Source organism: Drosophila sulfurigaster, chromosome X, assembly GCF_023558435.1.
Source record: "Drosophila sulfurigaster albostrigata strain 15112-1811.04 chromosome X, ASM2355843v2, whole genome shotgun sequence".
Classification (NCBI taxonomy): domain Eukaryota; kingdom Metazoa; phylum Arthropoda; class Insecta; order Diptera; family Drosophilidae; genus Drosophila; species Drosophila sulfurigaster.
The window spans coordinates 19,924,770-19,952,244 of NC_084885.1; the positions used below are offsets into that span (position 1 = coordinate 19,924,770).

At 39.4% G+C, this 27,475-nt stretch overlaps 4 protein-coding genes across 12 annotated transcripts in view; 2 read left to right on the forward strand and 2 right to left on the reverse strand.

Annotated features, from left to right (window-relative positions):
• Positions 1 to 1,673, forward strand: LOC133849591 (synaptobrevin homolog YKT6). Its single transcript, XM_062285775.1, has 2 exons — positions 1 to 383; positions 464 to 1,673. The coding sequence occupies exons 1-2, from the start codon at positions 259 to 261 to the stop codon at positions 936 to 938; spliced, it is 600 nt and encodes a 199-aa protein (XP_062141759.1). The 5' UTR covers positions 1 to 258; the 3' UTR covers positions 939 to 1,673.
• An 845-nt stretch (positions 1,674 to 2,518) lies between these two features.
• Positions 2,519 to 7,341, reverse strand: LOC133847903 (PH domain-containing protein DDB_G0275795). 3 transcript variants are annotated; one of them, XM_062283193.1, is made up of 5 exons: positions 7,022 to 7,340; positions 6,842 to 6,965; positions 5,052 to 6,725; positions 3,201 to 3,434; positions 2,519 to 2,853 (listed from the first exon to the last, which is right to left on the reverse strand). In XM_062283193.1, the coding sequence occupies exons 1-5, from the start codon at positions 7,042 to 7,044 to the stop codon at positions 2,719 to 2,721; spliced, it is 2,190 nt and encodes a 729-aa protein (XP_062139177.1). In that variant the 5' UTR covers positions 7,045 to 7,340; the 3' UTR covers positions 2,519 to 2,718. The 3 variants fall into 3 exon arrangements, with proteins under 3 accessions (XP_062139177.1, XP_062139179.1, XP_062139178.1); XM_062283195.1 differs by lacking the exons at positions 2,519 to 2,853; positions 3,201 to 3,434 and adding an exon at positions 3,479 to 3,666 and having other exon boundaries at positions 7,022 to 7,341; XM_062283194.1 differs by lacking the exons at positions 2,519 to 2,853; positions 3,201 to 3,434 and adding an exon at positions 3,479 to 3,669 and having other exon boundaries at positions 7,022 to 7,341.
• Positions 7,342 to 8,475: 1,134 nt separating this feature from the next.
• LOC133848328 (neuroglian) overlaps positions 8,476 to 27,475 on the forward strand; it is a 50,697-nt gene continuing 31,697 nt past the window's right edge. For 4 of the 5 annotated variants that reach the window (XR_009895249.1, XR_009895251.1, XM_062283833.1 and 1 more), the window contains exon 1: positions 8,476 to 8,632. The gene's annotated coding sequence lies outside the window, so the exon portion shown is untranslated. The remainder of the gene's footprint in view (positions 8,633 to 27,475) is intronic. The other variant, XR_009895250.1, reaches the window with a different exon arrangement.
• LOC133848259 (protein PIP82) lies at positions 22,085 to 26,952 on the reverse strand. Of its 3 annotated transcripts, XM_062283754.1 has the most exons (4): positions 26,593 to 26,950; positions 24,403 to 25,668; positions 22,399 to 24,297; positions 22,085 to 22,331 (listed from the first exon to the last, which is right to left on the reverse strand). In XM_062283754.1, exons 1-4 carry the CDS (start codon positions 26,729 to 26,731, stop codon positions 22,273 to 22,275), a joined length of 3,363 nt encoding a protein of 1,120 aa, XP_062139738.1. In that variant the 5' UTR covers positions 26,732 to 26,950; the 3' UTR covers positions 22,085 to 22,272. The 3 variants fall into 3 exon arrangements, with proteins under 3 accessions (XP_062139738.1, XP_062139737.1, XP_062139736.1); XM_062283753.1 differs by having other exon boundaries at positions 22,085 to 22,324; positions 22,399 to 25,668; positions 26,593 to 26,952; XM_062283752.1 differs by having other exon boundaries at positions 22,399 to 25,668.

The window sequence follows — 27,475 nt, forward strand, 5'->3', positions numbered from 1 at the left end:
ACGCACACCCGCACATACTTACTCATACACACAGCAAGCGAATTAAAACAAATCATACATCTTTTTTTTTTTGGTGTCACAAATTGACAATTCGCTATCAACACGACAACAACAACAAGTGTGCGCCTTAACTTGAACCCACCTCTGGCCAAGCAAAAATACAAAACATAAACAAAACAAGCAACAAGCAAAGAAAAACCTAAAAGCAAAACATAAAATTCGCCAACCCGCAGCAAAAGCGAAAAGAAAAGTGAAAATATGGTGAGAGTTTTCAGCTTGAGCGTTTTCTTCAAAGGTGCGACCGAAGCACGCCTGTTGAAGACCACCTCGGATCTGCAGTCCTTTCCCTTTTTCCAACGTGGCACTGTCAACGAGTTTATGACGTGAGTAATCATTTGACCCTCCCCCTTGACCCTCGACCAGCGTTGCTAATCAGCTGACATATTGTTGTTTTTGTTGTTAGTTTCGCTTCAAGGACAATTGTGGAACGCACGCAGCCGACGATGAGGCAATCAGTGAAACAGGATGCTTACATGTGCCACGTTTATGTGCGGGCCGATAATTTGGCCGGTGTCCTGATCGCCGATCATGAATATCCTCAGCGTGTTGCGCACACCTTGATCACCAAGATCCTTGATGATTTCACAGCGAAAGTGCCGGCTGGATTGTGGCCAAATGGTTCGGAGGCACAAATTCCGTTCGATGCGTTGCCAGCGTTTTTGACACGCTATCAGGATCCCAAGGAGGCGGATCCGCTACTGAAAATGCAAACGGATTTGGATGAGACGAAAATCATCCTGAAGAATACAATTGAAGCGGTGCTGAAACGTGGCGAAAACTTGGAGGATATGGTCTATAAATCGGAACAATTGTCCATGCAGAGCAAGGCGTTCTATAAGACAGCGAAAAAGACGAATTCATGTTGCAGCTTCTCTTAAGTTAACACATTTAGTAGAACAAGAACATGATGATGATGATGATGAAGAAGTCGAAGAAGAAGAACAGTAAAACACCATAAACAACACCAACTTACAAAACAAAGAAAAAGAGGAAGCTTTTTATAACAATTAATGAATTAATTTTATATATTTACTATATATATACGATTTGTATATGGATGTATGTATCTGTAAATGTGTGTGTGTGCGTGTGCTACCCATACATAGGCAAATCACGTTCCCGTTACCCGTTTCAACTAACTGGCAGTAGCAGTAACAGCAGCAGCAGCAGCGATATAGTGTTAATATTATTATTATTATTATTACACACACATGTAATTTATACCAATACAATTATAATAATATACTATACTGTATAAGTGTGTGTGTGTGCGTGCTCCACGCCATGTCTCTATGTCTATGTGTCTTATCTCCTTTCTACATACATATGTATTTCTACTCTGCTGCCTGTCTATTTGTATGTGGTTCTGTGTGTGTGTCTGCGTGTCTGCTCATCCATCTCTTAGCTAGCTTTTGTCTTTTGTATCTGCTCTCCCTCTTCCACCCACAACAACTGTGTGTGTGTGTGTGAGTTTGTTTTGCATGTGCATCAAAGGAATCCCATAACTGCCGAATACTCAAGAGGCGCCATCTATGGGCTAAATAATAAACAAGTATTATGCCAAAAAAAAACAAAAAAGAATTAATAAATGGAATAAATAACAAAAAATTAAATCCATTTTCGTTTGTATTCAATTGCGAGGAAAAATAGTTAATTTATTCAATTTAAAAAAAAAATGGAAACAATTTGATCTTAAAATATATTTGAAATATATTTCTTAAACATGCATTAAAAATAAAGGGAAATGTGACAAAAATTTTAAATAAAAATGTTATTTGAATTAAGTTACAAAGCGAATCAGTTAATTTTTGCTTACAAAATAAATTCAAATCTGATTTCTTTACATTTTTAACATTTATTGAAATACATTTTTAAAGTTTTATCGTGAAAATTGAAATATAAAGCGAAAGAATGTTCTTTTAGGTAAACTTGTGATAAAAACATATTTTATTCTATAATTAAATATCGTTTGCAAATTTCTTTGACTTAAGATATGTTTCTATTATATGATTTAACAGTTTTATGCAAACATTTTTTTTTAAATATTTTTTAAAAAAATGTTGCACTAAATAAATGGAAAATAAAAACAAATGTTTTTTGATTGGAAAAAATCAGTTAATTTATTAATTTTCAAAAAGTTTTAGAATTGTTGCCGATTATAACAAGAATTATGTCAAAAGATGCAGAAACAAAACAAATGTTATTAACAAAATAAAAAATAATGCGGTGTTGAAATTAATTTGAATGAAACTTGCTTTTAAAATATATTTAAAATATATTTTACAAGCAAAAATTAATCCAATTTGTTAAAGTTGAAACATTTTATTTTCAAAAAGTTTTCGAAACATTTTTGGTGTTGAGATTTAATTGAAAACCTGTTACAAATTTGTCAGTTGTTTTTTTTTTTGTATTACTAATCCCTATTTATTGTTAATAACAAAAAAAGAAAAAAAATATATATAGTTAAATTCAATTGCAAGTGCTTCTTTAATTTGGGAATCATTTCTGGTTACGATATTTTTTTCGTTTGTGAATTATAAAATATGAAATCTTTGCTATTTTTAATTATTTTTTTGTTTGTTTCGTTTTATTATTGTGATTGAATTGAGTAAATTGGGGCAGGCGATTGGCTGGGCGAATCTGTGTTGTTGTTGTTGTTTAGTGACGTTGCTTAACATGAAGGGCCATCAACTTGGTCTTGATGCGTTTGCGATCCCGCGCAATGATCTCCATGCGTTCCTTGATGCTCGTCTGGAAGAAGATCAAGTGCAGCGTGCGACTGGCCGAGCAAAGCTGCACAAGAAAAGAGTAAGCATTTCAATTGCAATCGAAAATTCCATTTTATAGCCATATCTCGCTTAACGGCCACAATAGGGGAAGCGCAAAAACAGGCCACAAATAACATTTGACGACATTTATACATTGCCTTTAGTTGATTTTTGAATTGCACAATCTCAAATTAACTCGCTTAACGGCCATCAATGAAAACAAACAAATAGGCCGCTAAGTGAGATATGTTTTTTTCTTGTTTCTATGCATTTTCTGTGTTCATGTTAAGTGAGATAATTTGATAATTTTCTGCTAAATACACTGTGGCCGTTAAGCGAGATGTGGGTGTGAAGTCATCAAATTGAAATTACCTGCTGCAGCAATCGTGCTTTGAGCCGTATGTTGGCTGGCTCCTCCTGATCGATGCCACCTATCGTCGTCTCCATGTGCAGATTGAGCACAAAGATGAGAGTGTCGCGTATGGTTTGCACAATCCGCTGCACTTGCTCAGTCCGGAACAGACGACGCACCAGGAATCCTCGTGTTGCGGCACAAAGCAACGTTGCAGCCTCCTCACGACGCTGTTGAGATGCTGCTGTTGGCAGCTAAGAGCGGCAATGCAACTCACGATTAGCATGCGGGACGTTTGTTTTGTTGGGTTAGTAATTTAAGTTAGTTGCGGCAGTTTGTTTAGCGATCTCGCTTTAGTGCCACATTTGAGAAAACATTTGCTTAGTTAGTTAGTATTCGATTTGATTGTCCACTGAAGGAATTTGGTCAATCTTAAGGCACTTTAAGGCATTTGCTTGGCTGCGATTACTTCTTGGCCACAAAACGCTGCTTAAGAAGATTAACAGCCAGTTGCAAGAAGAGAGAGACAGAGAGTTAGAGCAAAGAAAGAGAGCGAGAAAGTTAGATACAGGGTGACAGAGTTATGTGCACAGAGAGAGAGAGAGACGAAAATAAAGTTTAATATATAAATGTACCAAAAGTATACCAAATCTCATATCTCACTTAACTGCCTCAATTGGGAATGCAAAATAATTAGTCGTTAATACAAAAAAACTGTATTTTCATATACTTTTGCATGTATCTAAAGGTGTCTAAAGCGCATGAATAACTTAAAATCTAATTTAAACAAAAATATATTGTTTTAATGATGAACATAATGAATAGTTTTGCCTGCACTGTAAAAATGATCAAGAGTTGTGAAAAACTTTTATGGCAAAAATAAAAGACAAGTCTTGCTACAGTTTTAGAACCATTGTCGAATTATTAGCATAACGATTAGGTAACGACGGAATTAATTTTATATGCACTGTATTAATGTTAAGAAAGCTACACTCCGTTTTACAGTTTCGTAAGCACTGCAGCAACTTTTTTGATAGCAGGCATGCTCAACAGTTTTGACATCACTCCTCGCACAAGCAACAAGCCAGTCTTTGTGCAGTTTTGGCAGTACTGTATTAACGACACAACCAGGATCTGCACAGTTTTATAAGCACTGCACGAACCCTTTGATCGCTGGCGAGCTTAATAGTTTTGATAGCACTGTGCTCACAGGTAACAAGTCAGTCTTTGTACAGTTTTTGGAGCACTATGTATATTTACGACCAGGCTTTTTATAGTTTAGGTAGCACTGATCGGCAGCCTTAACAGTTTTTATAGCACTGTATTGACGATGCAACCAGGCCTTTATACGTAATGACAGTATTGACGACTGAAAGAGAAGTGTTGCTGGTTTTGTACACATAAAAAGCAGCACTTCATGGATCCAGTTTAGGCAGCACTGTACCAAAGTTTTGATCGCTGGCAGTTTTAATAGCACTGCGCGCCCAAGTCAGTCTTTGTACAGTTTTGACAGCACTATATTAACGCTGCAAACAGGCTTTGTACAGTTTTTAAGCCCAATTTTGATCGCTGACAGACTTAATACGCAGTTTTAAAAGCACTGTGACAAGTACAAAGAACAAGCCAGGCGTACAGTTTTGGATGCAGTGCAGTCTAGGCAGCACTGATGCTTGATCAGTCTAGCTACAGTTTTGTGAGCAGTACACAAAAGTTGGTACAGTTTTGGCACCGCTGAAGCAACTGTGACCACATAGAAAGAGAGATAGCAACAGGCAGAAAGGAAGGCAGATAGTGTGTGTGAGGGAGATAGCTACTTAGAAAGAGAGAGAGAGAGAGAAATAAAGCGAGCAATGTGTATTGTTGATGCTTACCGACTGACGACTTGGCGACGCTGCGCGACGCGTCTTTGAGAGCGACGTCGTCGTCATCGTCGTCTGCTGCTGCTGAGGCTTTGTTCTGCCGCCCACCAAGGACGTCGTTGTCTTGTTGATGACTCTTCTCGCTGGCGGCGTCTTGGGCTGGACTGGACTCGGCAGCTTGCGTTGCTGCTGCAGCTGCTGCGACTTCTTCAATTTGCTTTTGTTGCTTGCGCTGCTGCTGCTGTTGTTGTTGTTGTTGTGATTTGGTGTGGACTGCGACTTGGTTGTGGCAACGCTGTCCAGGGGCAACATCTCCGATGGCACATCGGATTCAGTGTCGGCGCCATCGAAGAGTCGCTTCCTCGCTGTCGGCGTGCAGCAATTGGGCGAGAGATCAGCGGTGCTTGTGCATGCCGAGGTCGAGGATGTGGGAGCAGCCAGGGATGAAGCTGCCGTCGCAGCTTGTGGGCTTGTGGATTCATTAGCGTAGACGGCAACATTGATGTCCGCGCAAATCTGTTCGATGAGAAACTTTTGCTGACGATCGAATTCCGCCTGCATGCGTCGCTGTTCCTCGTGCTGATATTGGACCAGCTGCTGGAAGCGATCGCGATGCGCCAGCTTAATGTCCTTGAACATCTGACGCTTGGCCAGCGTCAAGTGTTTGCGCTCCTGTTGCGACTGCTCGTCGCACACATCGTCCGCCTCGTGGAGAGCGCGTTGCAGCAGCTGCTTCAGATACTGTTGCTGCTGTTGCAGCGATCGTTGCGGACTGTTGCCGCCGCAGCGTCGCGATGTTGCTGGCGATGTTGTTGTGGCAGAGACGAGGCTGCTGCTGGCACTGCGTTGCACTTGCTTCGCCTTCGATTCGATGGTGTCGCGTCGCAGGTGGGCCAAACTTTGTGTGGCATGCACCAGGCGCGGATTGCGTGGCGAAGTTGCTGTTACAGTTGTTGCCACTTGCTGTTGCTGCTGTTGCTCCTGCTCCATTTGCTGTTGCCCCACGCGTTGCATGTGCGCCAAAAGCGCCGGCGATGGTTCGTCCAGCGTAAAGGAGCGCGAACGTTGCATTTGCTGCCCGCTGGCTTCGGGTTGGGGCAGCAACAGCGCCGGACTTGTGCTGGAGCGCAGCATGCGTTTGTCTTGCCACAGCACTTGCAACGGCAACGCATCGTTGTCCGCCTGACGCTCAAAGCGCATGATGCGACTCGTGATGTTGTTCAGCTTGCGACGTGTGTGGCCAAGCTGCAACCGACTGGCATTGGCACTGGGACTCAGACTGAGACTGGGATTGGGATTAAGTTCGAGTGGCGTTGGCGGATTCACGCAAATGCTGGGAATGCCACAGTTCGTGTTGCTGCCACAGTTCGTGTTGCTGCTGCCACAGCTGTTGTTGCTGCCACAGCTGTTGCTGCTGCTGCCACTCTTCAGCTGCAACGTTTGCGGCCTGCTGCGTGGCGTCTCAAGCAACGCATCCTGTTGCGTGCTGTCGTAGATATAAGTTGGCGTCTGTTGCAAACGTTGCTGCTGCTGTGGCTGTTGTGGCAAGATGCGTTGCACGGTGCTCATGCTGCTCGTGTTGCTGCTGCTGCTTGTGTCGCACTGCGCCTGCTGCTTGTACTTGGCCTCCAGCTGCAAGGCGCGCTGCTTTAATTGCCACATTTGCTGACGTCTGTCCGCTGTCATCTACAAAATAAAAGAAAAAAACAGTTGTTTATTTTATGCTCGAGTTGATTTTGGCTGCCGCACCTCGATTTATACAATTAAATACGAATACGAATACGAATACTAATACTACTCACGAGTGGCGGCAAAATTGGCTGTCCATCGATGCGAAACTGTGACACGTATTGTTGTTGTTGCTTCGCAAGAAATTTGCCTTCATCGCTTGCTTTATTTGCGGCACGCAACTGATCCATCGCCCAACTAAAAGTATTTTTCAATATTGTATTATTGTGCAATTTGTTAACTTCGGCACTTACCTCGCTTCGTTCTCCATATCCATAATTTGAAATTTTGTTCTTGCCCCAACACAAACCCAAATTCAAACTCAAAATAACAAAAACAAAAAAAACTCAAAAAAAAACAATAGCAAAAGTCTGGAAATTGAAAAGCAGGCGATGTTGTTGTTGTTTGGCGTGTTGCTATGGCAACTAAGCAACTGCGTTTGTTATGTGCGCTGTGCGCACAACACCAACTAATTAATAACACTCACATAAATAAACTAAACAAATTGATAATAACAAAAATTAAGTGAAACTTAAAAAGTTTTGCGGCACTCGCTTTGCTTTTGCCAAGTGTTTTTTGTAAGCGACTGCCAACTTGTTTGGTTTTTTAAATTCAATTTACATTCGCACAGGTTTGCAGCTCTGGCGGTCTGCGCGCTCACCACTGCGCTCTGCTGAACAAGTTCAAAAAGTTGTTCAGGTGGACAGGTGAACTAGTTCGTAAGGCAGTTACATTTAAATTGTGTGACCATCAATGGAAATTGAATTGATAATAAGAAATTTAATTTAACTAAGCTAAATGAAATGTATACTAATAAAATTAATGTGGTGTATAATAAGCTCGAGGCTAATGATATATTAAATATATTAACCATTTTAACAAGTTTTTGTAACATTTCTTTATTGTATAGTTTTGTTTAGTGCATTGTCCAAAACTCCGTTTGTCTAGCAATACATTTCTTAATCGATTCTAAAGAATTTCATAAAACTAAAAATATATATTGATAGAACTTCAATACCAGGTGTAACTCTTGAACATTACAAAAGACATTACATTGAAAGACGTGAAATTTGGCAAACTGTTACGTTTCAGATTCATTTTTAATTCGAACATCATAGGGCTATCTTATTGCGATAGCGTTTTAAGTAATAACATTGTGTTTTAATTAACTGAACATTAAAAACTACGGATAACTGCAGGCCTTATTGGTTGTTACTACTCTCTAACTATCTGTTTTGTTTATTAGATTTAAATCAATATATTATAATAAAATAAAAAAAAGTTAAAAGAAAACAACAATATATATTTTTTTTGACAATCAGCTACGCACTTTATCGGGGACTTTTCAATGACAGCCAGTATGGCCTTATACTGTTGGTTAACAAATATTAATCAGTTCCAAAATAATATACTAAAGCACAACGGTTCTTTAATATTAAAAGCCATTTAAAAACAATTTAAGGAAGTAAAAATTAAAATTGGATATAGTTTTTAATTAAAGAACCAAATATATGTTCGATTCGTACAAATTTCACACTAAAATAATCCGTAACGTAATGTAGTGAAATACTGACAGCAGAAAAGTAACGAAATTATACTAAAATACCAACAGTGTGGCAGTACAGTAGTCGAATGAAGCAAGTGCATGCTGCTACTGCCACACTGTGTGGCAATTGTGCAATTAGTGTGACCGCGTTGCCAACCAATTGAAGAGGGCTGCTGGCTCGCTGCCACACTGGTTAAGAACAGTCTTCATTTTGTTTTCGTTGCGCGCGGTTGTGCTTTGCCTGTGTGTGTATGTATAGAGCAGCATCAGCAGCAGCAGCGCCGCCGGTCTGAGCGAGAGAGACTGACGCCCGTGTGCAGTTAGTAGTAGTTTGTTGGCATACAACATCAATTTTTTTTTTGTCTTATTTTTACTTGGTTTCCAACCTTTTTTTTCTTGTGCTCTGTGTGTGTGTGAGAGAATTGTTGTTGTTGTTCAAAAAAATTTGCTGCCACAAACAAATACATACGCCAAGTAAATGTAGAAAAAATTGCAATGATCTCCTAATCAATAAAAAAAAAAAAATCAAATAAGCGCAAAGCATCCAATTTGTAAATTGTTGTTGTATTAAAAGTTAATGCTAGAAAAACCGTTGCAAATGTAGCGTATGTGTTTGTATGTGAGCGTGTGTCTGTGTTTGTGTTTGAGCGGGTACCGCGCCCAAAAAAAGAAAAAAAAATTAAGTTAAACAACATAGCCAATTTACTATGAAACAAAATGAGCGCAAATTCAAGTGAACAACAACACAGCAGCAGCAGCAGGAACAACAACAACGAACCGACGCAGCGACGACGACGACGACGCGTAGGACGCCAGCATCAATTGCAAGAACAACGGCAGCAGCGACAACAACAACTGGAGCAGCAGCGAAAGCGACAACAACAACAACAACAATACCTTCAAATAATTAAGCTTTAAACTTTACGTTTATTTGCTCAGTTGGCTGTACAACACACACACACACACACACACACACAAATACAAACGCACTCAGAAAAAGAGTCAAAAACTGAGTCGGAGTCAAAAAGCCAAGACACGACAGCTTTGCGCAGTTTTCATGCTTTGCATATGTATGCAGCTGTCTATGTGCGTGTGTGAATGCGTCTGTGTGTGTGTCTGTTCAATACGTGCAAACACATAAAGCCACCGTTGCGACTCAACTCAACTCGAATTCGAACACGAACTCGACTCGAATCGAGTTGAGTTATATGCTTAGTTCGAGTTGAGTGAGTTTGAGCTTCGTACTCTTTCGCTCTCTTGCTTACCTGGTCGTGACGCATTGGCTTAAATGTGTCTGTGTGTGTCTGCGTGTTTTGTTTGTCTCTTTTTGGCTTAAATGTGTGTGTATGAGTTTTAGACACACTTGCTACAGTTGTTGTTGTTGCTGTTGCTGTTGCTGCTGTGTTAGTTTGTTGCTCTTAGTTAGCTAATTAACTAATTGCACTAACAATACACAAAGGACACATTTTGTAGAGCTCTCTAAGGTAAGTTTACAACACTCTTTTTTTTTGTAATTAGAAAATTCATGCACATTCTCTCTCTTGCTCGCTCTCGCATCTCTAACAAACAGCTTGGGTAGACATTTTTGTTGTAGTTGTTGTTGTTGGTATTGGTTGGCTAAAACGGGTTTTGCTAGAAAAAAAAAAAAGTAGCAGCCGCTGTCAAATACGAAAATAACACACGCATACAATTGTAGCCACAAACACACACACACACACGCATACAACCTTAATTCGCGCTCATTGTGCTGATGTATGTCTGTGCATGTGTGTGTGTGTGTGTGTAAGGTGGGGCTGGTGACTGCAGACTGACGACATCAGGCAGCAACAGTGATCTAGAGATCAGCGCTGTCAGCGTCGCTGCCTCGGCTCAATTTCTATTGTTTGTTGTTGCTTGTTGCTGTTGTTTATTTATTGTAAAAAACAACAACAACAACCACACACACACACATTTCAAGCTGATTTTCTTTTGCGCTCCTCCCCAACCCAACCATGCGGTCATCACAGCAACAACGACGACGACGACGACGTCATCATCACTACTGCGCGCCCGTTACGCCCCAGCGACGCTTGCAGCTGACGCTGACGTCGACGTCGACGTCGCAGCAGCAGCAGCGCCCAAAAATTAGCCTAGCATTTGTTTTATTGAGGGTCACAAGCATAGCCTCAATTATGTATGTACATAAATGTACATATTTATACATATCTTTACATCACTACAAATACATTCGAATTTCAAGTTGATCAAATTTTGGGGTTATGTCAACTGATCAAAGCGCGACTTGCAATCAATTTATGCATAGCTTTGGTTTTATTTTTAGTATTTTTAAATTTAATAAAAAAAATTACAAAATATGGTTTTAAAATAAATAAATTAGTTATCAATATACATATTCTAATTCATATTTTAAAATTAATTAGTAGTCCAAAATGAAAAACTGAAAAATTTGGTATAAAAAGAAATATTGGTTGGTATAAAGTATATTTGATATAAAAGAAATATATTGGTAATTGAAAATACTAACTAACGATCAGTTGATTCAATTTTTGTTTTGTTGTTTTTAGCTTACAATACAAATTTTTTAATAAAATTTTTTTTTAATATGAGTACTAAAAAATTGCTTATATAGTTAAACATGCTTGTGTTGTCTATATTATACACAGTATATCATTCATAAATATTTATGAATTCAGAGTCACAAGCGGCAAACACGTTTGTTGTTGTTGCTGTTGTTGTTGATTTTGTTGTATTTGATGTGCTCAATTTTTTATGACATCATCATTGAAAAGACATCAACGCAAAACGCACTAAAAAGCAAAAAATGCGAGAGATTCATCAAGCGATGCTTTTGTTATACAGCTGTTATACCAAAGTTATGACAGTTTGTAGCTTAACATCATTTTTAATTCAAATTAGATTGTGGATCATTTTTGTGAATTTTTGATTGGTCCAATTGAGCAAGCTAATATATAATATATATATATTTTTTGTTAGACTGGCTGAAATAATTACACTTGGCATTGGGTTAATTCTTCAGCTGATGATCGCTGTGCTTTGTGTTGTAAATTGAGTTTTATATATAGAGTGAAACATGAAAGTAATTGTGTAAGAATATATAAATGGAAGTTGGAGTATATTTTGAATTGACCGAGTTTCTTGAGAAATTATTACTTAAGAGTGCTGCCCTCATGGGACTTAATTATATTACGAGCCGACCTTCAATTGAAAGCGCGATAACACAACATGAAACCTCAATTTCAGATCTCCAATTAATGGTTAAATATATAAGAATACAATGGCAATATAATTACAACAGACAAAGAGAGAACAGAGAGAGAAAGAGGGAAAAGAGTTCTACGCATATTTGGCATACTCGTAGAATATTCATTTCAATGGTCATGGCTCGTTTATTTTTTTTATTGTCATTCGTTGTTTGCCATTTGACATTCGACTTTTGACATTATTTTCATGACTGTATTTCCTGCCTTTGCTTTAATTTGGTGCCACAAAAAAATCAATCATGTAAGCTTTATACTCTATACTTTTAACTGACCTGCCATAAGCATTGGAACTTTCCATGCTGATCTTAGTTATCGATCGTCTTCGTTATGATCTTTATTAGTCATTCGACTTTTGACATTGTTGCCTTTATTTTCATGACTGTATTTCCTACCTTTACTTTAATTTGAAATCAATCATGTAAGCTTTATACTCTATACTTTTAATTGACCTGCCATAAGCGTTGGAACTTTCCATGCTGATCTTAGTTATTCATCGTCTTCGTTATGATCTTTATTAGTCATAGCATTGCAATCGTTTAAAAGCAACACACAATTCTATATTATATGATATCATCGATGTGCGATCTGCGATCTGCGAATTCTTCTTGATTTATGCTAATGTTGTTCTTCTGTGGCATTCAAAAAGAAAACGCCCTAAAAAATAAATACAATATCGTGAGTAAAAATAAAAACGAGAAATGAAAAAATGAAATAAAAACAAATTGTTTCGTATACTTTAATTGAGCACAAATAAGTGTGTTTTCTATGTTTATGTTTTATAACTAAAGCTAAGCTATTTGTAGCCGTCGTTTAGCGTATCTGTCAGATACATTTGTATCTTTCGTCTGGCATCTTTTGCTCTCCACGCTGCTTCTGAATTTTGTTGTTTCTTTTTTTTTTTGCCACAAACAAACAGCTGGCCGCCGTCGACGATGATGATTGCGTCATTTTTTTTGCCGACTCTTCGGCCATCAAAACCGGCATTCTCTCTGCCTCTCTCTCATTCCATGGCTATTCTCATTCTCCTACGCTTGTGGGGCTAAGAAACTGTCGTCGAAAAAGAGGCAAAGCAAAGAAGCAAACAGCAAAATGCGTTCACTTTGAAATGACACACAAACGAAAACGAACAAAAAAAATAAAGAACGTCCTGTGTGCCACCGTTTGAATGTTTCTTGTTGTTCTTGTTGTTGTTGTAATGATGTCATTTCGCTTAGTTTTTTGTTGCATGCTCGACACGCCTTTGAGCAGCGTTGACCCCACACAAATCCTTTTGCCGGCCTACATAAAAGAGAGAGAAAGAGAGAGAGAGAGAGAGGGAGCAGGAAAATCAATAAAAGTGGCAGCAATTTTGTGCCTTGGAGCAGGAAATATGCTCGACACACAGACAGACAGACATACAAATAAAATAAACAAACAAACAAACTGAACAAGCTCATAAACAAATGCCAGGCCGGCGAATGACATCACCAACAACAACATTAACAACAACATTCATTCGTGCAACTTTGTTTTTTATTGAATTTATTTCGCTTTCCTTATCACTTTTGCTTTGAAAGTGCAAAAGAAAAAAGCTAAAAAAAAAAATGTAGAAAAAAAACACGTTGCTCTAAATACACTTTACTTGTAGCAGCAATAAATTACAAATATGTATTTTGTTATTTCAAAAAAGATTAGAAAATTGATTTCCATTTTCTATTTACTTAACTTAATTCCCAAAAGACTGAAATCAACACTCAATATTTTTACGACACATTTAATGAGCTAGAAATTTGTAGAAGACCTTGCATGAATTTCTCATTCATAGCGAACTTCTACTTATGATTAATATGACCATGTAAACGACCTTTGAGCATGTGGAAAGAGATAGAAAGAGAGCGGGAAAGAGAGATGTAACAGTGTAAGATGCGTAGATAGAATTGTAATAAGTGTTGATTGAGGAGGAGGCCATAAAAAATATTATAACGGCATATCAAATGAAATTCGAGATTGCAGAAACGTGCAGAAGGACATTACAAAATGGATCTAGTTACCAATTCAAAATTTTTTTTTTATTATTTTCATCTTTGGAAATGGGGAAATAATTCGTAGAAACGCTTTAAAAGCTTTTTTAAATTGAACATTTACTAAAGGGAGATTTGTTAGAAGAAAAGGCCAATAAATGATACTAATACTATCATATTTATATATTCATAAATTTATTTATATTATAAAAAGGTTTTTTAAGAACTCTTTTTTTTAGAGCAAGAGCAATAAATGAAATAATGCCATCGGGTCTTAGTTGCTTTGGCAGATCTGTTATATCTGTATGGTCTAGTTTGAATGTAGTACCCTTTAGATATACCAAATGTAGCCCTTGGTATATTTGAAGTATTTTTGGTATAATAATTTGGTATATTTTTAGAATATGATTTATCGAAAATGGGTAAAGCATATTTGTTAGAGAGCCCTTGATATATTTTTGCCTTAATGGTATATTATTTTGGTATATTTATTGAAAATGGGCAAAACATATTTGTTAGAGAGTCCTAAGTAATATACTTAGTATATTTTCGGTATGTTAATTTTGTATATTTTTAGAATATGGTTTTATTGAAAATGCGTAAAACATATTTCTTAAAGAGCCCTCAGTATATTTCAGTATTTTTTCGGTATGTTAATTTGGTATATTTTTAGAGTATGGTTTTATTGCTAATGGGTAAAACATACTTGTTAGAGAAAGAGCAATAAATGATGCTGCTGTGAAATGTATGGATTTAAAAATATATAGTTTAAAATGAAATATACTTCTATTTCAAAAAAGGATAATTAGCATTATCTTTCGCAGCATTTCGTGTTGTTAAAGAAACTATCCCTAAACATGAGTTTTGATCGTAATTAGGTTTTAGCTGGAGTATTTATTAAGTGGAGCAACAGTTTTAACTGACGGCATGTAAAAAAAGGCTTTTGGGTTTGGCCCACGTTGTGGATGTTTTTGCTGTTGCTGTTGCTGATGCGGTGCTTGTTTACCTGGCTTGCTTCGTGGTTAGTTGTACGACGACCTCAGTCAGCTAGGAGGCAGCAACAACAACAACAACAACAGCGAGAGCGACAACAACGATAATGGCAACAGCAACATTTGCGGTGCGTTGGTTGCGGCTTTAGTGGTTGCCCCCTTTGGTTGTTAATGTTTGTTTTTGTTTTCTATGTCGGTTTTGCTTTGTCTATGTGTGTGTGTGTGTGTATGTGTGTGTTTGTTTTTTCGCATGTTTTATTATCATTTGCGGCCACTTATTACCGTTGCGCTGCCGGCGTCGAGTGCATTGCACTTTCAAGTGCCGAGCTGAGCTGAGCTGCTGGCGGCTTCGCTTGCAACTCACTAAATCTCACTAACCATTCATGTGGCACAGTTGCACACACTCAACAACAACAACAGCAACACAAAGAGAAAAACGAATTTGCATTCGCTGCATGCCGCTTCTTCTTCTTCTTCATTCTTCTCATTCACTGCCCATTTGTTTCGGTCTTATTTTCATGCCCAGCAATTGCCACTTGCAACTTGCCTCTTGCCACTTGCCCACTTGTCAATTGGGTTAAAACGTGGCCAACTTTCGTTGCTTCACGAAGTTGAGAAAGAGTTTGCCGGCTCCCTTTGTATATTTAGTATTTATCTCATGTGTAAATCAAATTTGTTTTAATTCTAATTGCTGCAAACTTATATTTTCGAAAAAGTGAAAAAATAATAACAAAATTTGTATGAAATTATAAGAAACTACAGGAAATTATTTCTTATCTAATATACTCTACAAATTTTGTAATAGACTTCTTACTTTATATTTATAAATATATTAGATAAAGTCATTGATTTTTGTAGTCCACTAAAAATGATGTAGAGAAAAAAGCAGAAGTTGTCAAATCTTAAAAAAAAATCTGATATAAATATAAAAGAAGCACAATTTTCATAGAATATTAATATAATAAAAAAACACAAATTGTCAAATCTTCGAAAAATTCCAGAAATTAATATAATTTTGAATTACAAAAGTGCCAAAATTTAAAAGAAATAAAATATTCAAGTTATAAAATTTGCTCATATAACAAATCTGTAAGATACAATAATATCTATTTGATGCAACTGTAATGACTCAATAATATTGCTTAGTGCTTCACCTTCGTCATTCTCTGTTTATTATTACTTAAAACTGCATTTGTCAGCAGAAAGCCAACAGCAAGAAAGAGCAAGAGAGAGAGAGGGAGAGAGAGAAGCCGTCAACTTATCACTTATAATGGGTGTGTCCGATCACACACACAAAGATACACCAACACCTATTTAGATAGAGCTACAGCTACAGCTAGAGAGCTACAGTCACCGAAGAGATCAAAAATGATTATTGAGCTAAGCTTTCTGAGCTCTCTTTCTCTCTCTCTCTCTCTATCTGGCTCACACGTTTTCTGCCCCCACGAATTCTACAGAAATAAAAGCAATAAAAGCTAAAAATAACAAAAAAACCGAAAAACGAAAAAAGATTGAGCTTATTGAGAACGTGTTAAACCCTCTTGGGCAGCTGTTCATTTTTGGCACGCTTGCGAGCCAAACAAAGCTGAAAGCTGAACAAAAAAAAGCTTTCAATTTTTAAAGCGCGGGCGTGGAAGTGATGGAAGCTTTAAAGAAAATGAAAGATATGTGAGTTGGGGGAAAGAAACCTGAGACCTGAGGGATCAAACTGAATTAAGCTGGCATTATTATTGAGTGTTTTGGAAAGGTCTTAAATATTTTTCTTTAACGAAAGTATACCAAATGAATTCAATATTGAATTTCACTTTATTTTTTTATTTCATAATTCAATAAATATTCTTTTTTAGTTAAATACAAAACATTTATATTGCTAGCTACAAAATATTTAAAATAAAAGAAACAAAAACTCAGAAAAATATTCCATTCGATCTAGATGGTCTTGGCTGCTTTAGCTGACAATTTGGGAAGTTTAGTACTCCATGGTATATTTAGAATGTAGAACTATATAAATATACCATATATAGCCTTTGGTATATTTTGGTATTTTTGCAATATACCGAAATATGACAAATACGCATATTATACCAATATGCCAAATAAAGCCTTCCGTTTATTTTAGTATTTTTGGTATATTTTTTAGTATATTTCATTGGAGAGGGATATCGGGTATCTCACAGTCGACTACACTTCTCACTTGGGTTTTTTTTTTTTATTGAATTTGACACTTTATGTGGAGTAAGGTCAGTCAAACATTAATCCAAATTTATGCTCATCAAATTACAAAAAATATTGCCAATTAAACAACTGAAAACATTTGTTAAATGAATACACACAGAAGTCGAAGTGAATCGCATCATAATTTATATATAATATTTATGTGGTTTCTAGACAGGAAATCTAGTTGGCTTAAATATTGCTGGCCCCCTCTTCTCCCCCTTCCCCTGCTCTGACCTTGTGCTAGACGAGTTGATCTGGTCTTGAAAACGTTTTCTCGATAAATCAAAAGCGTTTTTATTATTAACCTCAAACTTCCGTTTTGTGGGCAAAAAAAAATGTGATACGTTGCACAGTTGTCAATATCATCATCATCATCGTCATCTACATCATCATGATTGACTAATATTGCTGCTGTTGGCCGCTTTTGCGTCTTCCGCTCGCTCGCTGTTTGGCTTGGCGTCAGTTCATAAATTGCATTATGGTTTCACAGTGCATTGAACTCTGTGTCGCTCTTCTGTCTCTCTCTGAATGTGGTCCGGAAACCCAACGAGCGAAACCTCCTCATCACAGTTTTCCCCACAGAGGCAACCCAGAGGGGAGGTTGCTGCTGTTGTTGTTGCTGGTGATGTCAGTCTGCAGCCATTTGGCAAATTTAGTTAAAAGCCTGCCGCAGTCCACAAGGTGACTAATTTGCATATGCACACGCGTGTATGAAGAGACAGACCTTTATACCATATACAATTTATAGTATTTTATGTGGGTCTCTCTCTGTCTGAGTCACATTTTGGGCAGCCAATGCCATTCGAATCTATATCGTATACAATGCAATCATATTTCGCTTTATTCAATGCATATTGTGTGCAATTGAGGCATAAACATTAAAGCGAAATATCAGTTGAGTAATACGTTCAATACGTATTCATAGAATCTTATTTGGATTTGTCTTTGTTTGGAAGAAGTTAAAATAAAGGAAATATTTTGTATATCTTTATACTAGGGTATTTTAGTATATACAATTATAACTATAACTAGATGATTCCTGAAAATTTGGTTGCGATTAAATACAAATTGGAGAAGTTATTTAAGTATTAGTTGCTCAGTCTGATAATCTGGTATATTTTCCAACTTATGGTATATATGAATATATGGTATATTTTGAATGTAGTATCAATATATCTACAATTTTCTTTGGTATATATTTTTTTAGTATTTTTGTGGTATATTAATTTGGTATATTTTAATATGAATACCTTTTTTACTGGTTAACATTTGATTTAGCTGTTAAACTCTCAATTTTCATTCAACATTTAAGTTCCAAGAATGGGTTAAGAAAGTTCATTAATAATTTAGGTGCTAACTTGATGACTCCTTAATTTATATTCGATTTATTCGTATTAAATTTGATTTTCTGTGATTGAACTTTGAGCTGAACAAATTGATCAATATAAATTGAATAATAAATGTACTTTTATATTTTCAAACTCTGTCAATATTTGATTTGAAGAAATCTAAATTGCTTTATTCCCATTCCAAATTTAGGTTCAACAAGATTCCAATTTCTGCTGCTAGTTTGAACTCTTTTTAAAACATATTCGATTTGATTTATTATCTATTTTGTGTAGATAAAACAAAAACTATTCCTAATTTGCACTGTTTTCAAACATATTCTATTAATTTGAGTTATAAACTATTTTCTGTGAAAACACAATCAAACTTTAAGTTCAACAAAAGAAATAAAAAGTTTAAAAATACCTTATGTATATAATTTATTATTTTAATATGTTTTTTGAGCTCTTTTGAATGCATGTTCTGTTGCATTTTGTTTGCATTCACATCACGTAAAGCGCAATTACGTGTACGTATGTGCTTTAGTATTAGTGCGCTTTTGTGCAGTGAAAGCTCTGCTTACAAAAAAGCTTTGAATAAAGTGCTTCAGCTAATAAGTCGCATTATAATTGATGATGAAGGAAAGTGCGGGGAGTTGTGGGTGGCAAGTGGCAAAGTAGCCGAAAACACAGTGATTCATGGCACATCATCATGCTGCATTAATACAAACTCATTCAGTTTGCCGCATTCTCTTTCATTCACCATCGTTGTCGTTGTTGTTGTTGTTGACCGCAGCGCATATTTGAAAAAGTAAATTGAAAAAGAAAACCCAAAAACCACCGACCATTAACGAGCCACCCGTTGGCTGCTGTTGTTGCTGTTGCTGTTGCTGTTGCTGCTGGTGGTTGTTTGATTAGACATCCGAGCCAGAGAAGAAGGGGAGTGCTAAGGGAGAGCAGGGGGTAGGTAGGTAGGTAGCTAGGTGCTCGCTGGGTGGGTTGAGAGCACCGACGATGGCCGGCTGCCAAGTTTCCGAGTTCCCAAGTTCCCAATTCCCAGTTCCCAATTCCCATATATACACATACCATATCGTATGTATATATAGTCCGTTGTATGTTGCATTTCCCAGTCGCGTGTCAAATAGCTTTGCAGTCGAGGGTTGAAAACAGGATATAAAGCATACATACACACAACACAATGTGCGTGTGTGTGTGTGTGTGTTGGTATATTTCGCTCTGTTGACTGATTTATTACATTTTCATGGCACTTTTGTCCTGCTGCCAGACAGCCAGACAGCCAGCTCAGCTCCTTTTCATATTTGCTTGCCTCGATTTTTGATCTATTTACTATTTACTTCGGTCCAAGCCAGCATCTGTCTGGCCTCAACCCTCACCTCCCCTTCCCTCTCACTCTCACTCTCTTCGTTCAAATTAATTGCTCAAAAGTCAATGACGATGATGGTTTGATGGCAAATGCTGCTGGTGTGCAGAGTAATAGTTTGTTTTCCGCCCCTCCCCCCCTTCATCCGTTCGCCTACTTTTTGCCTCAATTTACAAAATTTATTGGCATTTAATGCGCTCGAATGCGGGCAAACTGAGTGTGGGAAGACGAAACTATGAATTCCTTTTAATTAGGCACGTTCTTGCGTTCGTTGCACACAATTGCATCAATCGAATTAGTCATACGCTGCGTATGCGTAATATCAGCGTAGTAGAGTGAGTCGTCAAGACTCAAGTGGCTGACCTGCTCGACAGTTGCTCAGCTTCAGCTTCAGCTGCCTAAGCCGCTTAATGAAGCGCAGCGCTGTGGCAAATCAGTGTGGCAAGCGACAGCTGTGCGGCAGCTAAGCTGACTCAAGTGACGACCCCAAACGATCAAATGCGACACATTGCACCGACACAAGGGCCAAGGCCACAAAAAAGCAAAAAACAAGAGCACAAAGTATTGAACAAGGATGTGTAATGAAAGGCCAGGCAATGCGGCAAAAGTGCCATGCACTGGAAGAAAAGCAGCATATACTTTCAGAAAATTGCCATCCTTATTTAATGCGAGCTTCAAAATGAATACTAAGAAAAGTGGAATATACTTTAAAGCATATGATACTCAATTAAAGTTAATTTAACTTGAAAACTAATAATGAGATTCCTGCTACTCATTTGTAATGAAAGCAAAACACATCTTAAAATATGCAAAAATACTAAATATTCTTAAAAATTTGTAAGGAAAGCCAATGTGGCATTATTTTAAAAAATATATCAAAATATTAAATATGCTAAAAATACCAAAAACTATATTTCAAAAAGAAAATAAAATAGTGCGGTCTTATCTTAATATATACCAAAATATCACATATACCAAAATATACCATAGACTACTAAAATATACCAGATTGTCAACCAAAGCACATAAGACCCTCATTTCGTTTTTTCCCCATAAAAAAGTATATTTTAAATAACTTCTGCAATTTGTATCAATAATAAGAACTGGGTATTTCTTTTTATGTCCCACATTTTGTACTTAAATTTTACTCATACAACAAATATGTATATCACTAACGAATACTACAAATTGAATTAAATAGTGAATAGAAATAATTCAATAAATTTCGAAATCATGACCCATGAAGTCAGTCAAAGATGAATGAATGTGGAACCAACTCACAAAGAAGTTTATAAATATTAATTGGAACACTGAGTGCACAGTGATTAATCAGATGTCAGTTGAAATATTTCCCCCTAACTGGAACAGTTTTGTACTTGAGGAAATTAAGACTAATTTCCGAATGAAAGATGCGAAGACAATTAAGTAAAGTCTTCTTCTGTTTCTTATTACTGCAATTAGGAGTTGTTTGTAATAAAATGTGAATATCCGACAAATGCAAGTCAAGAAGCAAATGTTGCATAATAGTTTTGGAGAACAATGGCATCGATCTTAGGGTTGTCGTGTGTGTGGATTAGTAACAGCTGACAGCGGACAGCGGACATGAGATCTTGCAACTACCCCCTATAGGGTTGGTTGTTGCCACCCATGACGACAGCGAGTTGTGTTTTAATTAATTAATTTGCATAAATTATCAATTAAACCGAGCGCCGACGAGTCGAAAGTCGGCTGAATCTTTGTTCGCATAAGGCATAAGGCATAAGGGTTGCGCCACACTCCGAAGATCGCATCGGATCGAACCGCTTGCCTTTCTGCCTGCCTGCCTCTCCGTTCTGGTTGCAACCACCCGATAACTGAGTGTCAGCTGGCGCGTGCGCACACCCTTAATCAACCCCCATTAAATGCAACATAACTCAACTGTCGACTTATTCCCAGACGATCCCCGATACCATTTTTTTTTCTTTCTTTCAAATACATATATTTTCAATACACTTTCTTTTGTTCGTAAGGCTAATAAAAAAAAACAAAAAAAAATTAAATTTAACTTTTGGAGATATTGGCTTAAAATTAAGTTAAAAAAAATTAATTTTTTGCTTACATTTTGTAAACTTAGAACTAAAGCCAACTGTCGTTATCAAATCCATATTTTTGCTCTTAGCTAAAGTTAAGAGCTTGGATTGGGCTTTATTTCGGCTGAGAATGTTTTCACTTATGATTCATGATAAAATTCCTCAAATTCTATTTATTTATTTTATCGCAATTGATTTTTATATTAAAATCTTTAGCAAGAAAGCAAATTCAATGGAATTTGGAGAAGTTTTTAGAAGGGTTTTTCTGTGGAATTTAAATTTGTGTTAAAAAGGTTGATCAAAAAGTTGCTTAAATCTTAGAACATTCGAGGACTTTTAGTATAATGTATTCAATATATAATATATATCTCTTTTCAAATTTTAAACAATTTTGTAGTTCCCTGATTCTAATTCATCTTCTTTATTTTAAGAGCTGACCATTTTTGTTATTTAGGAACCGCATTACTAATTCAATTTCTTTTTGCGAATTTTATAACTTTTTTTCCTTTGTCAATTTTGTACAATTGAATTCAATTTCTTCTTGCCAATTTGTTCGCTGAACTATGAGCTACGAACTTTTAGAACTTGGCTGCTTGCTAATTATCTTTTAATAGAACTTGGCACTTTTACTTGGATTAAGAATTTGAGTCTGCTATGCTCAGATGTTGTTGCTTCTTGAGGGTCTTTCTCTCTCTCAAATTTCCACCACATAGCGACTGCTGCTCGAGGGACTTATGGAATAATAGCTGTTCTCTAAATACATATGAAGAAAATTAGATCAGATCGGAGGTGGCATTAGTAATTTGTGTGTTGAACGCACCTTCATCGCTGTCAAAGCTGTAAAAGTTGTCATCGTCGCGGGTCATGGAACGTCGACTGCGTCGTTGCAGCTGCAACTGTGATTGTGATTGCAATTGCAATTGTGGTTGTGATTGCGGTTGTGGGGCACGTGGTCTGCCAGCTCTGGCCGATGTTACTGTTGTTGTGGTTGTTGCTGTTGGTGTTGAATTGAGTTGGGGATAGGCGAGTGGAGATCCGTATTCGCTGCGACTGCAATTTGAATTCTGACGATCCAGCTGGATTGTCTCATTGTTATTGTTGTTGCTGCTGGCTGCTGTGGTCACAATATCGGGTATAACATTGTTGTTGTTGTTGTTGCTGCTGGTGCTGCGCTTGACATTCGCTGGCGTTGGGGTTGCCGGCTCCTCGGGCAACTCCTCGGACTCGTCATCACCGTCCGAGCAGATGGTCAGCTCCTCGCTGTGCAAACGCCGGGCCCCGAGTCGCGATCGACCGCCAAAGCGTGAGATGAGCTTGTTCACCTTGCCCACATCGTTGGGATGCATCTGCTCGTTGTAGGTGAGACGCAGTGAACTGGTCTTCACCAGCGGCTTGGCTGGCCGTGTCATCGAGGCGCTGCGTAGCGGCTGACGTTGCAAAGGCGGCGCAGCAGCAACGGGTGAGACAGGGGTTGGGGGTGCAGCAGCAACCGGGGGAGTTGTTGGCGCTGCAGTTGCAACTGTTGTTGTTGTTGCTGCTGTCAACGGCGGGGGTGCAGTTGCTGTGGCCAGCGTGGTGGGTGGCTTGCTAATGGGCAGCGGTGGCGGGACTGCATCATAGATGGGCGCAGCTGAAGTGGGAGGCGGTGGACGACGCTGTGGCAAGGGCGGCGGTGGCGGTGACATCGAAGGCGGTCGCTCGGACTCCTCCTCGGCTCGCTCCAGGTCCAGTTGCTCCTCTGGCTGCTCCTGACCCTCCTCTAGCTCCTCTAGAGCTTCCTCTGCCTCCTCCTCCTGTTCCTCCTCTTGCTCCAGGGTCTGCTGCTCCATCAAGCTCTCCCGACTGTTGCCAATTCTGGGCGTCTGTACGCGTATCCGCGTCACCCGCGAACTGTTGTCATCGGCATCCTCGGTGTTGCTGTCGCAGCTGCTGCCCGCGCTTATGCGCAACACTGGCGCATTCCTCAGCGCCTCGTCAAAGTCCGCAAATGCGGACGCTGCCCCGCCGTCGCCGCTCTCAAAGATGTCGATGCTCTTGGGTTTGTACAGCATGGGTGCGGGCCAACAGTCTCGTTGCTGTTGCTCCTTGAACCCGGCTATGATCTGTTCATTGGGCAGCCACGGTTGTTGCTGATGTTGTTGGCTGTGCGGTGGCGATGGCGTTGGCGGTGTTGTGGTCACCGCTATGATCAGCGTGGACTCGTAGGCATCGCTGTGCTGCTGATGGATGAGCACGCGCGGATAATCGGCGGCGGTGCATGCCATTTCGTCTCGCTGCTGTTGCTGTTGCCCATCCAGAGCGATATCCTCTTCGAGGGACTCACTGCTCCAAGCCGTCGATGCGTGTGCCTGGAGTTGTGCCAACGTTGCCAGTGTCTGATGCTTAACCAGCATGGGCGATGCTGAACGCGGTGCGTCGTCGGCAATGCCAATGTCCAGCTGCCCGAAGGCATCCTCGGCACAAATGTCCTGGCCGCTGTCATCGCTGTCGTTGCTGCCGTGCTCGCTGTCGCTATCGCTGTGATGATACGTGGCTGGCAGCTCCTCGTCATCGATCTCGATGGGTTCGCGGCCCACGGTGTTGGGTTTGTTGCCCTGCGGCTGTTGCGACTTGCGCTGAAAAAACTTTAGCTGTTGCAGTTTCTCGTTCAAACGCGCCAGGGAGCGTTCTAGCTGCGCAGCAACGCCTAAACCTGAGCCAGCTGCTGTTGCTCCTCCACCTAAGCCTGCTCCTCCCAAGCCTGCTCCTCCCAAGCCTGCTCCTCCCATGCCTGCTCCTCCCATTCCTGCTCCTCTCAAGCCTGCTCCTCCCAAGCCTGCTCCACCAAAGCTTGCTCCTCCCAAGCCTGCTCCTCCTTTGCCTGCTCCTCCTATGCCTGCTCCTCCTTTGCCAGTTCCTGTGTCTGTTCCTTCTTCATCGCCACCCTTAAAACTCTTGCGCCAGCGCTGCTGCAGCTGTTCGCTGGATGCAAAGCGTCGCAGTCGCGCGCGCAGATTGCTCGCTGTGCTTCCACGCTGTTGTTGTTGTTGCTTTTCTTGTTCCTCCTCCTCATCGTCGCTGTCTTGCTGCTGCTGACTCGCCTGACGTCGCTTCATTGATTTGCGCAAACGTTTCAGCTTCTGTCTGACCGCCTGACGCATTGGTTGCTTCTCCTGCGACGGCTGCTGCTGTTGCTGGTCCATAGCACCCTCCTCCACGGGCATCTGCAGGGGGGGCTGACGCACCTTGGCAAAGCGTGTGGCCGCAATGCCGCCGGGTTTCTTTTTGCGTGCCACAGCTGGCGGTGGCGGTGGCGGCGGCGTCTCTAGTCCGCTCTCATCGCCGCTGTGATCGGCCATGCGTCGCACTTGTTGCACCGCATCCTCATCCGCCTCCTCGCCATCCTGCTGCTGCTGCTTCAGCGTATTCTGTCGCGTTATGGGCAGCGTGCTAATGTGTATATCATAGTTGTCGGCTATGTCGCGATCGCGTCGCGCTTGCGCCATTTGCTCCACACGTCGCTCGGCCTCGTATTGTTCCACATAGCGTTGCACCTCGATGTTGTCGCGTCGCACGACCGTCTGTTTGGCAAAGAGATGCTTCAGCCGCAGCTCGCTGAGACTCTTGTAGCCACGTTGCAAGCGCTGCGTCAACGTGCCACGTTCCTGTTGCTGCTGTTGATCGCCGCTTGTCGGTGGCATCTTGATGGGACTGATGGGACGCGAGACACGCGCCGTCATGCTGCCGCCATATGGTGCATAGTAGTCATCATCTAGGCTCCCAGCACTGCAATACGTTGCCCCACTTGGCTGCAGATGATGATGATGATGTTGTTGTTGTTGTTGCTCTGTTGATGTTTGCTCGTGCATCAGCGAACTGATCGTTGAGATGCGTTGTGGCGTCCGATTGATAAACTGTGCCGCCTGCTGCTGCTGCTGTGGCAATGCTAACTGTCCGCTTGACACTCCTCCCCCTTCCCCTCCCACTGTTGCCCCTTCATGCGACGCTGCCTTGTTCACATTGTCCCGGGAGCTGCGAAAGATGCGACGAGCGCCACGCAACTTGGGCAGCGTTTTGGGAAACTTGAGTTGCGGCATCGCTGGCAATTTGGCTGTAAAATATTATGAATGAAAGTGTTTATGTTTATTTTGTTTATTTTGAGTTACACTCTAGGGAAGTACATGACTGAACTGTTGAGGATCTTTACATAAATTGACTCATCTTTACTTAATATTGAATTCACAAGAACTTTCAAAGGAACCATTAATCCATTATTTTCTAGTTCAAACTAGTTCAAATAACGGCACTGTTTCAACTACGAACTAGTTCAATGTTAACTGCTTTAGCCATTAGTGCCTTTATAAGTTATAGAACCTCTTAAAAACTTAAAAAAAGAATACACCAACATAATGCTATGCAAGGCATATGATTGATTATCATTTGGTAAACGATATTGCACTAAAATAAATTGTGAATTAAATCACATTATTATCAATGATCGCTTACAGTGATGTGTTTTATTTTATTGTTATTGATGTTTAATTCAAAGTTAAGATATGTATTTGCTTATTTATTTATTATATTAAGTCTAGTATTAAATTGCAAATTTTATAAAGTAAAGAGAGTACTGGCTGATGATTCCTTTGATAGTTTGCCCAGTTCACAGCAAACCAATTCAATTTTGATGCATCATTGGATGCAACTTATAACAAGTTCATCATTCAACAGATTCATCATGAGGAGTTGACAATTGCTTACTCAATTGCAGTTGATTTGATTGTGAATGATCACTGAGAACCAGTTTAATTAGAAGTCAAACTTGAACTTGTTCAAATTAAGATAATTGTATATTAGTTTATTCAAAATCGATCGCTTAGTAGTTCACCCAAACACAAGTTCACATCTTACAGTTCACTTAAAAAAAAAATCTAACTTTGAGTTAATTCCTTATTCGCTTTTTAATTTAGTTCATTTTAAGGATATCCAAAACTTTCACTTTGCATGCTGTCGAATTGGTTTTTGGGAAGAAGCTCACCTTTGAGGCTATCCACATCGATGCGCTGGCAAAGATTACGCAAATCCATGATGCCCCCGCCCCCGCCTCCGCCTCCGTGTCTGCCACGTTCTGGTTGCTGCGGCTGCTGCGACGATTCCTGCGACAGATGATGACTCATTGTTATGGCCCAATTAAGCCAGGTGTTTAGGTGTTTTCTCTATGTGTGTGTTTTGCTAACGCGACAATAACAAGCTCAAACGTCCGTTGCAGTGCAGCATTTTTGCCACTTTGAGGAGCGTGCACAGACAGCTCGGAACTGTTGCAGATCCGTTTGCATTTAACGCTAATTCAATTAGTGACTTGAGTTGTAACCCTTTTGCTATTCTCCAGTCTCTCTCTCTCTTTTGCTTTTCTGTTTTTCTGTTTATTTTCTTCTGGCCCTGTGCCTTCTGTCTGACACATTTTCCATTGAATGGCATTTGGGAATTAGGTCTATGACGACGACGACGACGACGAAGAAACTACAAACTACAAAAAAAAAGCGACGCTGTCAACTATTTTTAGTCGTTTTTCCAATTGATTCATTGACACTTTTCTTTTGCCACTTCCGATGGGGGGCAAACGCTGTCGATTCTCGTTTTCTCCAAGTATTTCTCGGCTCTCGCCTCTTCTACATTTTGTTTTCTTGTTTTTTGTTTTTTTGTTGCCCATGGACAAGTCGCAAAGTAATAATTGCAATAATCGATTTTTAAGTCGTGCTCTCTGACGGTCGTTCAATCGATAGTTTTCTTCTTTTCTCCTCTCTATTTTACATATTTTTTTGTGCAATTTGCAATTTGAAAAGTGGGAATAAGCTTGAGCTTGAGCAGTCGTAAGTTCAATAAAGCGCATAGATCAAGGGAACGAGCATTTCATAAGCAAC

Excerpts from the sequence above, each read along its gene's own strand:
- LOC133847903 (XM_062283193.1), bottom strand. The coding sequence starts at position 7,044 with ATGGATATGGAGAACGAAGCGAG. Across the intron at positions 3,435-5,051 it reads CGTCGCCAAGTCGTCAGTCG|CTGCCAACAGCAGCATCTCA; the intron begins GTAAGCATCAAC and ends TGCCGCTCTTAG. Across the intron at positions 2,854-3,200 it reads AAGCACGATTGCTGCAGCAG|CTTTGCTCGGCCAGTCGCAC; the intron begins GTAATTTCAATT and ends TTTCTTGTGCAG.
- LOC133849591 (XM_062285775.1), top strand. The coding sequence starts at position 259 with ATGGTGAGAGTTTTCAGCTTGAGCGTTTTCTTCAAAGGTGCGACCGAA. Across the intron at positions 384-463 it reads ACTGTCAACGAGTTTATGAC|TTTCGCTTCAAGGACAATTG; the intron begins GTGAGTAATCAT and ends TTTTGTTGTTAG.
- LOC133848259 (XM_062283752.1), bottom strand. The coding sequence starts at position 26,731 with ATGAGTCATCATCTGTCGCAGGAATCGTCGCAGCAGCCGCAGCAACCA. Across the intron at positions 25,669-26,592 it reads CGATGTGGATAGCCTCAAAG|CCAAATTGCCAGCGATGCCG; the intron begins GTGAGCTTCTTC and ends AATATTTTACAG. Across the intron at positions 22,332-22,398 it reads CAGCTTTGACAGCGATGAAG|AGAACAGCTATTATTCCATA; the intron begins GTGCGTTCAACA and ends ATATGTATTTAG.